This window comes from Sapajus apella, unplaced genomic scaffold (assembly GCF_009761245.1).
Source record: "Sapajus apella isolate SASKATOON/1434 unplaced genomic scaffold, GSC_monkey_1.0 scaffold170, whole genome shotgun sequence".
NCBI classification, from domain to species: domain Eukaryota; kingdom Metazoa; phylum Chordata; class Mammalia; order Primates; family Cebidae; genus Sapajus; species Sapajus apella.
The window spans coordinates 1,981,737-1,996,606 of NW_022437110.1; the positions used below are offsets into that span (position 1 = coordinate 1,981,737).

At 53.0% G+C, this 14,870-nt stretch overlaps 1 protein-coding gene across 6 annotated transcripts in view; it reads left to right on the forward strand.

Moving 5' to 3' along the window:
• Positions 1-14,789, forward strand: part of PPP1R13B (protein phosphatase 1 regulatory subunit 13B) — a 112,567-nt gene extending 97,778 nt beyond the window's left edge. For 4 of the 6 annotated variants that reach the window (XM_032267628.1, XM_032267630.1, XM_032267631.1 and 1 more), the window contains exons 9-18: positions 2,027-2,207; positions 3,844-3,948; positions 5,756-5,925; positions 6,291-6,792; positions 7,982-8,751; positions 9,576-9,713; positions 9,787-9,920; positions 10,732-10,898; positions 12,371-12,570; positions 13,375-14,786. In XM_032267628.1, coding sequence (XP_032123519.1) covers positions 2,027-2,207; positions 3,844-3,948; positions 5,756-5,925; positions 6,291-6,792; positions 7,982-8,751; positions 9,576-9,713; positions 9,787-9,920; positions 10,732-10,898; positions 12,371-12,570; positions 13,375-13,416 — 2,409 coding nt within the window. In that variant the 3' untranslated portion in view covers positions 13,417-14,786. Of the gene's footprint in view, positions 1-2,026; positions 2,208-3,843; positions 3,949-5,755; positions 5,926-6,290; positions 6,793-7,981; positions 8,752-9,575; positions 9,714-9,786; positions 9,921-10,731; positions 10,899-12,370; positions 12,571-13,374 lie in introns of all 6 variants that reach the window. The other 2 variants (XM_032267629.1, XM_032267633.1) reach the window with 2 other exon arrangements.
• The last annotated feature ends 81 nt before the right edge of the window (positions 14,790-14,870 follow it).

The following is a 14,870-nucleotide window of genomic DNA, read 5'->3' on the forward strand; positions in this document are numbered from 1 at the left end:
CTCTGCCCTCGTGGTAGGAGAGTGGAGCAGGTGACCTGCCAGCAAAGACGCCCTTCCCACAGCTCCCTTCTGCATATTGAGTGACTGATGCTCTCATGCTTTGGTGACAGAAGAGTGTCCTCTTGTCAGCCTCTTCTGCTCTGATAGATGCTTCAAGGAGGCAGCATGGACCTGAGGGGCTTTGCCCAGGGGAAGTGGGTTTGGAGGGTGGTGGACGAAGAAGGGAGCTTGCAGTTCTGTGGGTGTCACAGTCTCTTATTTACAAATCTGCCCTTTGTTTAAAAAAAAAAAACAAGAACAACAAAACAGTGAGTTTAAAGATCAGTAGTTTATTTGTACAACTTTATGATTTCAGATGTTGGTTATCCTTTTTCTCTCAGGATTAACAACAAAGAGGCCAAGTGAGAAAGAAGCTGCAAGCACCTTCTCTGTGCTTACGTGTGTTCTTCAGTAGTGCCATAGTAGTCAGGGCTCCCCACAGAAAGAGAACCAATAGTGTGCGTGCGTGTGTGTGTGCGTGTGCGTGTATGCGCGTGTGTGTGTGTGTGTGTGTAGGGGGAGAGAGAGAGAGGAAGAGAGATTTACCTTAAGGAATTGGCTCACGTGATTGTGGATGTTGGCAAGCCCAAAATCTGCGAGGCCGGCCGGCAGCCTGGAGGTCCAGGGGAGAGTCTGGAGCCCGAAGGCCGTCTCTAGGCAGGATCCCACTTTCTCAGGGAGTCTGTCTTGTTCTCTTAGGGCATTCCACTGATTGGATGGGGCCCACCCACCTTATAGAGGGTCATCTGCTTTACTCAGATCTACCATTTTATAAGTTAATCTCATCCAGATTGGAGACCATGATTCTAAGTGAAGTAACTCAGGAATGGAAAACCACACATTGTATGTCCTGACTCGTAAGTGGGAGCTAAGCTATGAGGATGCAAAGGCATAAAAATGACACCGTGGGCTTTGGGGACTCAGACGGAAAGGGTGGGAAGGGGGTGAAGGATAAAAGACTACAAATTGGGTGCAGTGTATACTGCTCAGATGATGGGTGCACCAAGCCTCACAAATCACTAAAGAACCTACTTATGTAACCAAATGCCACCTGTTCCCTGGTAACCTATGGAAATTAAAAAAAAAAAAAAAGATTAATCTCATCCAGAAAACACCTTTTCAGCAACATCTAATTGGGTGTTTGACTAAATAACCAGTTACTATGGCCTAGCCAAGTAGCTAGATTCATTCCACCTACACTTCAGGGGATCACCTTGAAGTTAGTACTTCTGCAGAGATGCGTCTCCACCCGAAGGTCCTAGGTACCCTTGAGCAATTGTGAAAGCCGTGACCCCTCACCCCAAAATGACCTATGCTCATGTATACAGAATCTCACAGGGGGTCCCGTTCAGAGCCTGTTTTGGGATCTTGAGGAGTCAGTAGTTCTCTAGTTGGAACCCCTGCTCCAAGCCCCTTTGTTCTTGAGCAGCATTATGTGAACAGCGTCCTCTGTCCTGGCTGAGAAGGGCAGAGCTGCCTTCAGGGAACTGGACTCACTGTTAGGAGTCAGAGCCTTGTCTGGTCACCGTGCCCCATGCAGCTTGGACAGTACTGAGTACAGCCCGTATCATGACTTTACAGATGTGGGCACAGAGGCTGAGGCACCTGCCTAAAGCCACACAGTGAATAAGTGACAGAGGGGATTTGAAGCCAGGCTCAGAGCCCAGAATTTGACGAGTGCCTCTGTGCCCACCACGGGAGTAAGAAGGAAGCTACATGTGGGTCACGGGGAAGTTGCTCTGGGCTCACACCAGTTCCTCATGTGTGCGGCTCTGGAGTGGTGGGTGTTGTCAGAGAATTGCTCGTAGGAAGCTACAGTTCCTTCACCAGAGTCTCCCTTTCCAGTTGCTGATCTTTCCAGATGACAGCCTTCCTAAATACAAACCACCGAGTCAGTGGTTTCTGTCCAAGCTGGGAGTCACTTGCAGTAGGCTTGGGATCTCTTAATTTAGGAGAACCTTGACTCTCATTTCTTCCCAATTTGTAGCTGAACCGTGTGAATGGCACGTCATCACCACAGTCACCTCTGAGCACATCTGGCAGGGTCGCTGCTGTGGGGCCTTACATCCAGGTTCCCAGTGCTGGAAGCTTTCCTGTCCTGGGGGACCCCATAAAGCCCCAGTCTCTCAGTATTGCCTCAAATGCTGTTCATGGAAGATCCAAATCCGGTGAGTGGTCCTGGCCCTCTTCCTTGGGGAGAGTTTGTGAGCAGGGAATGGGGCCTGCAGTAGAGGGGGGTGGTGGGGGTGGGGGCAGGCTCCTGGGGCTCTGTCCCACGCATCGTCAGACTCCAGGCTCAGTCTCCCCTTGAGGCACTTGGGGAGCTGTGTCCCCCCGTGGTGATGACCCTAAAAAGAGAACAAGTTCTTTTTATTGAACTGGAGGTCTCTACTGTGTGGCTTTTTAAAACACAAATGATTGATTAATACTCTGATCCATGGGCCGGGCCTGGTGGCTCACGCCTGTACTCCCAGCACTTTGGGAGGCTCAGGTGGGTGGATCACCTGAGGTCAGGAGTTCAAGACCAGCCTGACCAACATGGTGAAACCCCGTCTCTACCAAAAATACAAAAATTAGCCAGGCCCCCTGTAGTCCCAGCTATTCAGGAGGCTGAGGCAGGAGAATCGCTTGAACCCAGGAGGCAGAGCTTGCAGTGAGCCAAGATCATGCCATTATGCTCCAGCCTAGGCAACGAGAACGAAACTCCATCTCAAAAAAAAAAAAAAAAATCTGACCCGCAAGTGTTCTTTCCTACTGCAAGTTTATTCCCCTGAGGGCTGGCATGGGTGCCTCACCACAACTCAGCTGCAGCCAAATGGACAGAGGGGCTGCCCCTGCAAACAGATCTCTGTCCTCATTGGTCAGAGTCCACACGTCCTTGCTTTGGTCTTAACCCCACAATGGTGCTGTGTGATGGACTTGGGCCCCAGCACCGTGCTCCAGTGTAGCCTGTGCGTGGTGTCCTGTCCCTGCCAAGCAGAGGGCAAGCTGTTCGTGGAGAGTCTTGTTCTCAACCAATGCATTAAAAGTGGGGCTTCCTTGTAATAAGACTTACTTTATGATTGGGGTTGACACATTTCCCCATAACACACAGCATCAGGAATCCCTGTCCTGACATACTGAAACATTCCTTCCTTTTCGAAAACAATACTGTTACTCTCTGGCCATCAGGCCTGTGTTTCAAGCCCTTTTTTCAGGATTGGTGGTAGATTTGTGCTTGTCTTTGCTTCATTTTCTCTTTCCTGGCCCCCAGTAGGGACAGCAACACATCTGTTGCCCCCACTGGGGAGACTGGGCTTGTTCTGAACTCGGTAGAGGAGGGCATCACCAGCCCTTGTGAGCCACAAGCCCCTGCTCAGATCCCTTACAGCCATGTCTCAGCAGCCACGTAAAGTGTGGGGTTGACATGAACCCCTAACTACAGCTTGCTCTGCTGAGCTGTTCTTTATAGTTTGAACTACCCTGTGGTAGGAGTAGATATTGGTTTCCAGTGGGAGGTAATTAGCACAATCAGCCACTTCTCTGCTGACTTCCTTTGAGAAACTCCCCAAGCTGAGAATGTCTGCTGTTTCCCATCCCTGCTGGCGTCTGCTGTGCAGCCTCAAGGGGTTGCAGGAAGGAGATGCCTTCACAAAGCCCTGGTTCTGGTCTCTGCTGTGGTTTAAAGTGTCTGGACACAGGAAACCGGTATTCGCCTTCAGAGTGCCGGGGCAGAAGCCCAGCCACAGGTGGAGCTGGTTGTGAAACCTCCTGGCAGGGACTCTAATCCCTCGCTGTTGGCTGTCCTGGTTCTGTGTCACACAGATGGCCACAGTAAACCCAGAGTGACCAGCTCATGGACAGTGTCAGACCTCGACGTCGGGCCTGACTGCAGCTCCTCGAGACCCTCTACAAGCCCATTTGTAAACCGTATGTTGGCTAACAAGCTTATTGGGAAGCTGTGTCCTCTTTAATATGTACAAAATCAGCTATCACTTGTTTTTCCAAACTGACAAAGGTCTGCTTATCACATCTAGACTTGAAAAAGATGCCACACAAACATAATTTGTCCCTTTCTTCAGTAGACAGGTGTGGAGTTTGGGTGTGGCCACACCCACCCTCCCATCCTCAGAAAGGGTATGATACCAAGGGACAGATGCTGGCATAGCACGGGTTTTGTTTTGGAAGATATTTTGTTTGTTTTTACAAAATTAAGATGATTTTCTGAGTTCATTATGAGGCTTTTAGTTTTAAAATCATACTAGAAGATAACTGTGTCTCTACAATAAAAGCACGTGATCTTCTATACCTCCTGCCTTGTTCTGAAGAAAGGAGAAAATTGTATTTTAGTCCTCACTATGGCTGATTTCTATAAAACTTCTTGTTGCTGGGTGGTTTCAGAAGCAGGTGGACAGCCACATTCCCTGTGACTCTGAGAGCACAGGCCCTGTCCTTGGGGAGCCTGCAGGTTTCTGGCCCACACATCCTCCAGGTCTAACATGTGACCAGGAGGGGATGAAAGCACACATGTTCCAGGCCCCATGCAGCAAGATGGCTGTTGGTCCAGGGGCCTTGGAATGCCTGGCTGGGACCCGTGGGGCTTGACCAGAGCTGTCTCAGAAGCCGCTGCCTGGAGCCTGCAGTGTAGTTTAGCAACGTCATAATTTAGCAGCCCAGCAGTATATGCAGCTGGGGTTGCAGTGCTGCTGCATCAGGTCAGTTTGGCTTAGGGGCAAATCATGTGCGGCTGTGGCTGATGGGCCCTCAGAGCGCAGTTGGGAAGCTTCCTTGTCATGTTCGATGAGTCCAGAGCGCTGGCTCCAGCGTTGCTGTGAGGACTATTTCCCTGCTGCTTTGTTATCCCCTCCTGCCTGTCCTGGCAGATGTATGATAAGGGGAAGGGGATGTGCTGTCTTTGCCAGGAGGGCCCAGAACAGTCCCTCTGCTTTCCGTCTGTCCCATGTTGCTGATGGCACTGGAAGCGTTGAACGCTTTAGTTCAGTTCAGCACCTGTGCCTGCAAAAGAAAACCAGGAGCCTGTGTTGTGATGGGCTTTAAGCCACTGTGAGGGGTCCTATGTTATTCTGCACCCTTTTTCAGTTTGGAAAATATCTGTAAAGGACATATCATTTCAGTGGCTTTCCTAAAACTTGGGGCTGATAACTGGCTTTCTAATCACTGCAACAGAATGATAGTCTGCTCCTCCTGCTACACAAATCAGTGGGAACTTGCACGGGCCTCCTGTGATCATAAGTTACCTTAGAGGGCGGAAATTTTTATCTTAATAATGAAAGTACTACAGGTCAAACCTGTTATGAAGTCAGAAGGTAAATCTTTTTTATTGCTCTGTGTAATTGTGTTTCTACACAGTGTGTCAGGAGTAAGGGCCAGTGCTTATTTTACTTGGTGGTGCTGAGGTCACGGATTTGACCTGTGTTGAAGTGGGGCGCACCCATGGGCCCGCACAGTGGAGCCTTGGTTTGGCCATGAGTCTCTAGTAACACTTGAAGCAATTTGGGCACTGGCAGCAGAGCCCGTCCCCTGGTCTTGTGCACGGGTCTGTGGGCGCTGCAGGAGATGAGCAGTATGTGTGTGGCTGGTGGTCAGCCACATGGTTAACGGATCTGCATCAGAATGGGATGTCCCAGTGCTACGTTGTTTCTGGCAAGGTGTTATTCTTAGATTGGTTCAACTAACGTCAAGAAAAATTTTATTCAAGTTCTGTGTTCTTTTCAAGCTAATGATGGAAACTGGCCAACATTAAAACAGAATTCTAGCTCTTCAGTGAAACCAGTGCAGGTGGCCAGCACAGACTGGAAGGACACGAGCGTGGAGGGGTCTGTCAAGCAGGGCACCGTCTCCAGCCAGCCTGTGCCCTTCTCAGCACTGGGAGCCACGGAGAAGCCGGTAGGCCTGTGTCTTTATCACAAAACATAAGCAAGCTCCTCAACAGGGCACTTTTCTGCCTCAGTACTAAGCTAAAGAGCTGAGATGCCAGGAGGCAAGTTAATCCTGTTAGTGCCCAAATGACACCCGAAGTCCTGAAAGGGTCACTGGGCCCGAAGCGCCTGGGCAGCCACAAGTGCATGCACCTTTTGGTCAGGACTTTTGCGTCGCTTTTGCAGACAGGCGATGAGCTCAACGGTGTGCCCATGTCTTGGTCACAGCCGATTTGACCATGACAAATCCTTCTGTGTATTCTCTCGGGAATGTGGGTGGCAATATGCCTAACTGTTCAAAGGGTGACTTTGTTTTTCTTCACCTAAATTTAGGGCATCGAGCTTGGTAAAGGGCCACCTCCCATCCCAGGTGTAGGCAAGCAGCCGCCTCCAAGCTATGGGACATATCCCAGTCCTACGCCTCTGGGTCCCGGGTCGACAAGCTCCCTGGAAAGGAGGAAGGAAGGCAGCTTGCCCAGGCCCAGCGCAGGCCTGCCAAGTCGACAGAGGCCAACCCTGCTGCCCTCCACAGGCAGCGCCCCCCAGCCGGGCTCCTCACAACAGATTCAGCAGAGGATTTCCGTACCACCAAGCCCCACGTACCCACCCGTGGGACCACCTGCATTTCCAGCTGGGGACAGCAAGCCTGAACTCCCACTGACAGTGGCCATTAGGCCCTTCCTGGCCGATAAAGGGTCAAGGCCACAGTCTCCCAGGAAAGGCCCCCAGACAGTGAATTCAAGTTCCATATACTCCATGTACCTCCAGCAAGCCACGCCACCTAAGAATTACCAGCCGGCAGCACACAGCGCCTTAAATAAGTCAGTGAAAGCAGGTAGAGTGGGCTTATACTCTCCTTTTTGGGGGCTAGGAAATTATACTTTTAATTAAGAAAATACTAATCCATAATCCTTACACTTGGGCCACGTGCTATTTAGAATTAAACTTAATTCTTACATAAAAGTACAGTCTTGGGTGTCAGTGTGAGAAGGGAATGGAAGCTGCAATGCGTGGAGGAAGCCGTTTTGCAGATGGCTCACAGTTCTCTGACTTCCTGTCTGAGCAGCCACCTCCCTGAGCTACTTAGGAAATCCACCTCTGGGAAGGGTGAGATGTCGAGAATTTCCTCTTTTCCTTCTGCTTCATGGCAACTTGTGCTAGGAGCTGCCCTGCGAGTAGAGGGTAGCCTTGACCATTGGCCCTTCTGGCAGTGGCTGAGCCCAACCCCTGGGCATGGGCGACTTGAGGAGGGCATCTGTGGCTTAGGAGCTTCCCCACAGCCCAGAGGGGAGGAAAGCCTTGGTTTGGGTTATGGAGCTGTTGTAAGAAGGCAGCTGAGGGAAAGTAGCTCTTAGTTCCTCACCTACCACAGAGGCCGATGCTGTTTCCAATTCTTAGGGAGGAAGCCACGGGTCAGGTCTAGGCTAGGGCCTCCTTCGACATCCTTGGGCATTGGCTGCAGCTTCTAGACTCATAGTTGAGGAATTCCTGGGACTGCCTCGCGCACAGGGCCTCCTAGGTGGTGGTGCAGTGTTCCCTTGTGGACAGGGTTCTGGCCGTGGTGGGAAAGGCTTAGACCATTCACAAGAGCTCCTGGGCCGCCAAGTGAAACTTTCTGGCTCTGATGAGGTACACGTTTCTCCATCATCTGAGTTAGTCCAAGAATCAGATGCGTGTTTAGTGGTCTCTCGTCTTTTTCCTTGGCCAAAAGACAGGAAGGTTTGTCTGCAGCAGGGAGAGTCAGGTTAGCAACCTCTTTTTTTCCTCTGAAAATGACCTGGTTCTGGAAACCCAAATGTAGAAATCGACACATCAGAGAGGCATTGGACCTTTCAGAAGGAGTCAGTGGAGGCTCTGGGAGGAGGAGGAGGAGGAGGTTTCCTCAGAGATTTGAAATTAGGATTGAAGAGCAGCGGCAGGTGTCGGCGTCTCTGCAGGAGCCTGTCTCTGGTGTAAGCAGAGGTGCATATGACTAGATCCCACAGTGAGGTCGAAATTGCCTCTGTCCTTTGTGTCTCCTCCAGTGTACGGTAAGCCTGTTTTACCTTCGGGTTCAACGTCTCCATCGCCACTGCCGTTTCTTCACGGGTCACTGTCCACGGGCACGGCACAGCCTCAGCCACCTTCAGAAAGTGCTGAGAAAGAGCCCGAGCAGGACGGCCCCACCGGCCCTGCAGATGGTGGCACTGTGGAGAGCCTGCCACGGCCACTCAGCCCTACCAAGCTCACGCCCATTGTGCATTCACCACTGCGCTACCAGAGTGACGCAGACCTGGAGGCTCTCCGCAGGAAGCTGGCCAACGCGCCCCGGCCCCTGAAGAAGCGAAGCTCCATCACAGAGCCCGAGGGCCCTGGCGGGCCCAACATCCAGAAGCTGCTGTACCAGCGCTTCAACACCCTGGCCGGTGGCATGGAGGGTACCCCTTTCTACCAGCCCAGCCCCTCCCAGGACTTCATGGGCACCTTGGCCGATGTGGACAATGGAAACACCAATGCCAATGGAAACCTGGAGGAGTCCACCCCTGCCCAGCCCACAGTCCCGCTCCATGATGAGCCCGCCCCGTCGTCAGATGCCAATGACAATGAGTTACCTTCCCCCGAACCAGAGGAGCTGATCTGTCCCCAAACCACCCACCAAACTGCCGAGCCGGCGGAGGACAATAACAACAATGTGGCCACGGTCCCCTCCACAGAGCAGATCCCGAGTCCTGTGGCTGAGGCCCCGTCTCCAGGGGAAGAGCCGGTCCCTCCAGCACCTCTTCCCCCCACCAGTCACCCTCCCGCCACCTCCACGGTGGGTGTCATTGCTAGACCAAAGCCTGACCTTCCTGGTTATTCATGCAGCCAGGACCTCTGGGGTCCTTCCCTTGTGTCAGGCTGTCCTGGGAGCAGTAGGAGCCAGGCATGTCCCTCCCACCCTGAGTTAGGCCTGTGGGGAGGAAAGACAGTCACATGGCCACACAGACAAATGGGGCATGAAAGGGCACTACAAATGGGGCTCGGCCACACAAACGCACCATGCAGCCAAGCCTTCCCCAGACAGCTGGCCAGGGAGCTCCAGATTCTTTCCTGAGGAAGGGGAGCTGTCGCTGGCACCTGAAGGTCCTGCAGAGAAACGAGGGAAGAAGCATCTAGACAAAGGCCCAAGGTGGGAGGTCAATGTTGATGGAGCAGAGAGGGAGCCAGGTGCCATCTCAGGGAACCCTCAATGGGGTCCTCTCCACTAGGATCTGGTGCCGTAGCAGGAAGAACCCTATTGCGCCAGGGCAGGAACAAGCCGCTGGCTCCCGTCAGCCCCTTGGCAGTCACACGCCACACTCCCTCCTATAGGGTCTTCTCAGGAGTAGCCAGAAGCCCAAACACAGCCATGTCCCTCTGTGAGTGAGCCAGGGACTCAGGCCCCAGAGCAGTGCTCTCCCTCACAGCGAGCACAGAGTGGCCCATGTGGCCTGGCCCTTATTTGGGGTGGTTACCTGGGTGCCGCTTCTGCCTCTCCAGGGCTGCTCTGTGGAGCCTCTGTCTCTGGGCCTTAGTTCTCCCCACTCTTTCCCAGCAGGCATGGGTTCTTAGACTCTAGCGGACCACCTTTAACTTGAAAGTGTGCTTGCTTCCCAACAGAGCAAGCGGACCAACTTGAAGAAGCCCAACTCAGAGCGGACAGGGCACGGGCTGAGAGTCCGGTTTAACCCTCTGGCACTACTCCTAGACGCATCCCTGGAAGGAGAGTTTGATCTGGTGCAGAGGATCATCTATGAGGTGAGCTGCAGCCGGGCATTAGCGCACACTGCTGGGCGATAGGGGGCGGGTGCTCACAGGCCATGTGTCCTAGGTGGAAGATCCCAGCAAGCCCAACGATGAAGGGATCACGCCGCTACACAATGCCGTCTGTGCCGGCCACCATCACATCGTGAAGTTCCTGCTGGACTTTGGCGTCAACGTGAATGCTGCTGATAGTGATGGATGGTGAGGCCCGTAGGGGTGTGGGGTGGAGAGATTCATTTTCCCCTACTGTATATAAGGAAAGCATGCATGTTCTATACAGTCAGGGAGCAGGGAAGAGAGAATTAGAGCAAGGACACCCATCATTTCATCCTTGAAAGACAGCTGTTGTCAGGGGTTTTTTTTTTGCCTGTCCTTCCAGCCTTTTCTCTTGATTGTTTTGTTAAAAACATGGCTGTGGTTACGCTCCTCCTGTGTCTCATGATTAGCATTGCAGTCTAAGCATTCTGGGAATCATTCTGTTTCCCCTTTTTACGTGCTCCATATGAACTATTCAGACTCCACGCTCCGTGTGAAAAGCAGCCTTGGTGTCCCCTGCAGTCAGCCATGTAGGTTGTTGCACTGTTATCTGTTTGCCTTCGGGAGCTCTGCTGCTGGGCGGGTCCCATCGGTCTCCTGTCCAGTGAATGTTAGGAACTTTCAGACAGCTGTCATTGTGCTGTATTTGAATCGTGGTAAAATATACATAACATAACATTTCACATCTTAGCTATTTTTAAATGTGCCTTTCAGTGTGTTACGTACATTCACGTTGCCATGCAGTGTCATCTGTGGATGGGCCATTTCTTAACCCAATCCCTGTGTGCCTTTATATATGGTGTGAAACAATCGGCTGTAGAAATCGTGCCATTAAAGAAACAGCACAGAGACCTGATGGCATCAGGCACACGCCTTCCATGAGGTTCTTCCAGGGCAGTCTCTGAGGGCTCACCCTACAGGACAGGTGGCACTGAGGCAGTGGCAGGTCCGCACCTTCACCTGCGCTCTCTTCCAGGACGCCGCTGCACTGCGCTGCCTCTTGTAACAGCGTTCACCTCTGCAAGCAGCTGGTGGAGAGTGGTGCCGCCATTTTTGCCTCAACCATAAGCGACATTGAAACTGCTGCAGACAAGTGTGAGGAGATGGAGGAAGGCTACATCCAGTGCTCCCAGTTTCTATACGGTAAGCAGGAGAGGCCTGGGGCGCGGTGGTGCTGTCCACCATGGTACTGCCATGGCAACAGTCAGCCTGTGCCAGAGAAGCTTTAGCACAGCCTCTTGTTTTTTTAAGACACGAGACAAGGTCTCATTCTGTCACCCAGGCTGAAGTGCAGTGTCACGGTCATGGCTCACTGCAGCCTCGACCTCCCAGGCTCAATTGATCCTCCCACCTCAGGCTCCCAAGTAGCTGGGACTACAGGCTTGTTCCATCACAACTAGCTAATTTCTTGTACTTTTTTTTTTTTTTTTTTTTTTTTTTGGTAAAGACAGTGTTTCGCCATGTTGCCCAGGCTGGTCCCAAACTCCTGGGCTCAAGCGATCTGCCCACTTTCAGCTTCCCAAAGCGCTGGGATGACAGGTGTGAGCCACCGTGCCTGGCACACAGCATTCTCAAGCTGTTCTGCCGTCTTCAGGGGCAGCCAGGACGTCTCTCTCAAGTGGAGGTCACACCACCTCTTGTTCTCATTCCTGAAACATGTTTGAAAGTCCATGTTGTTAGAAGATTCTGTGCCAGATTCCCAAGGAAACAAAATGACTTGGCTGTGCTTTGTCATTTTGTAGATGTTCTGTACCCTTGCTTCTGGAAGCAGGGCCAGCTCCATTCTTGGGGTGGCCTGGGGGCCTGGTCATTCCCTGGAAACATGATGAATGAGGCTCATGTCCTAATTAAGCTGCTTTAGCCGGGGCCGGATTTTCTCAGAGCTGGGGCATCTTTGTTCTGAGTATTCAAGAGTCACAAGTCATTTATTCCACACAGTAATTGAGAACATACTATGTGCCCTACACTGGGCCCTGGAGATAAAGCTATCCTTGAAAACAGCCAGGTGATGCCCTCGACCCAAACCCCCACAACAGAGCCAAGCAACAAATGCTCAGGCTGTGTGGTAGGGCTGGGGAGGCACAGCAGCCCCCAGCTGAGTCCAGCCAGTGTGAGGAGGAGGCTGCATTCACAGTGGCACCACCAGAGGGAGGGGAAGCTCCCCACAGTCACCACAACTGGGCCTCGGACACAGAGAGTCCTGCATAAGGGCCGTTTCTCGGGGACCTACAAGTAGCTGCTCAGTCAGCAGCTGCGGCTCAGTTGTGTGTAGTTTGTTCATTGCCATGACTAGAGCCAGCCACAGCGGCTCTGGTTCGTGACTTTAGAAATCTATTCTCACTGTGATGGCTGAGTGTCACCTTAAGAACAGCACACCTTTGTCCTGTCTGTCCAGCAGGACTTAGAGAGGGCTAGCAGCAGGAGCAGCACCTGGGCCGGGCGGGGGAGGTGTCAGGCGGGGCCTCGCCTCCAGCAGTCTCTCATCTCCACCGCTGCTCTGTAGGGCCTGGCGAGAGCAGCCTCGGCAGACGCATGACCGTGTCCCATTCCTTGAGCAGGACCCCTCTCTGCGGGCCATCCTCTGCTGAGGCCTGACCGATGTTCTCTGGTTCCAGGGGTACAGGAGAAGCTGGGTGTGATGAACAAAGGTGTGGTGTATGCTCTGTGGGACTACGAGGCCCAGAACAGTGATGAGCTGTCCTTCCATGAAGGGGACGCCCTCACCATCCTGAGGCGCAAGGACGAAAGCGAGACTGAGTGGTGGTGGGCACGCCTTGGAGAACGGGAGGGCTATGTGCCCAAAAACCTGCTGGGGGTGAGCACTCGGGTGACTTGCTGGGAAACCAGCAATTCTTGTCTCCCTGCAGCATGTGTTCCTACCCTGCTGGGGGGCTGGGGAGGGAGGCTGCCTTTCTCTGAGCCTCAGCAGCCCTCCCTGTACAGGGGGAGGTACCTACTTGGCAGAGCTGACCTGAGGCTCAGGCAGGGCCCCAGGAGGTGCCCAAGCTGTGCTCCCGCCATGGAGGCCCATGTGGAGGCCGAGTGCCTCAGTGAGGGGCTGCTCATTGAGCTTGGTTCATGATGAACTTCAGCAAGCAGGCCTGCTCACCTTACCCACACTTTCCCCAGTCTAGAAATCTCTGCGGCCTAGAAATTTCTGCAACGGAGGAGGGAGGGGGGAACGTGTAAGCTGCTAGCTCTGTGTTGGACTTGTGATTCCATCAGTCCTCTGGCAGAGGGAGCTGTTTCTGCCCTCTGTGTGCCCTGTAGAGCTGCCAGGGCCTTCCTGTTGAGCCAGCTTCTTGGCCAGGCAAATACAGCAGGGAGCCAGAGACCCTTGCCCAGGGGAGCTTATGACCTTGAGAGCCACAGGCGGTCACAAGTCTTTAGGTGGCATGAAGTGCTGTGAGAGACACAGGATGCCCCCCCAGAACACCCTGTTTCCCTCTCAGCACTTCAGGCCACCTCAAGACTTTCAAGGGGGGTGGGTGGTCTCAGTGTAGAGGTGCAGCTGAGCATTGGCCGGAGGGAGAAGGTGCTGTGCGGCTGTCCGGTGGCCGAGGTGAGGAGCAGGGGTCAGTGTGGCTTCCCGTCCTGACACAGCTCCGTTGCTTCCCAGCTGTATCCACGCATCAAACCCCGACAGCGCACGCTCGCCTGAACTTCCTTTTGGAGCACTGCGTGGTCTTGCCAGCTACCAGGAGCCACTGAAGAGATTATTCTGCTGTTTTCCCAGGAAAGCTGAAGCTAGGAAATGGTCTTAATGGTGCTCACTTTAGCAGACAGCGTCCACAATGTGAATCCTGCAGTTTCTAGGTGAGGCCCTTTCTCCAGTTTGCCCATAAGTGGGAGAGGTACTTTTGCCTCCAAGGACTGAATTTTGCCAATTACTGTAAATCCAAATAAATACCCGCTTTCCAAACACCCACCCCTCTTGCCAATAAGTCCTATAATTAACCCATGGTTGGTTGCCAGTGAAGACAAGTTCTGACTGACTTGGCCCCAAGGCTGTCATCCTCCAGCAGTGAACGCTGTCTGCTGCTGTGGGGCCCGCTCCCCTGCGACAGCCCCGCCTCCTGTCCCAAATCGGAGACTCATCCTCCCCACACATGATCCTTCTTCCCTTCATCACCAAAGGAGCCTCTGTATGGAAACTTCTGTCCAGTGTGCTGCCCAATGTGTATGCCTCCCAGCAACCACCCTGCTTGGCCGCCTTGGGGGGTTCTGCTTCCTTTTCCAGGTGCTGCTCTAGTTCACCTAAAGGCTGATTGTGCAGGCCCGGTGCTGTGGCTGGACTGCTGTGCCATGGGCACCAGGGCCCCCCCAAGACCAGGTGACAGTCAGGAGCACCTCAGCATGGACTCTTCTCCCTGATCTCACAGCCTCTCATGCTGCTTAGTGTGATTCTGACCCTCGCAAGCTCGAATTCCAGTTCTTTGAATGCAGTCAGGCGCTGGAGGCCATGGCAGTGGAGGGCAGTGGGGGTTGGGAGCTGGACTGGTGTGAGGGCAGAGCAGGGCCAGGTGGACGGGGATGTTTGGTGCCTGGTGTCAGGAGGCGCCGCCACCGAGAGGGAGCAGCTAGGGCAGAGGAGCTGGAGGCAGGGGCCACCCCTCTGCTGCTGGTCTCCCTGCCCAGGCTGCTGTCAGGCCATCACCTTTGTCTGAGGCCCAGCCTCAAGGCAAGGAGGGTGCGCTTCACTGAGGTGTGAATTGTACGTACAGGCTTTTTATATACCAAAAGTATTTTTTGACTAGACCATTCAAAGCTCCCCGAACTATGTTGGAAATTTTTTTTCCTCATTAAACTACAGGCCCTTAGGCTCTATTTTCATGTATGAGTCTTGTGTGTAATTTATGTATAGATGTGTGTAGTGTCACTGAGGCAGCACTGTAGCCCATCACCTTGGAGCATTGACTGACTGTACATAGTGTGGTGAAGAAAAGTGAACTCCATTGTGGAGCAGCCTGGCCACTGCCAGCACGACACTGCTGACGCTGTGTAAATGTGCACAATAAACCCGTCTCACCCCGGTGGCTGTGAGTCTTGTTTCTGGAGCCAGATTGCGCTGTGGTATGCCGGCTCAGGTGATCTGGACACAGGAAGGCAAGGCCG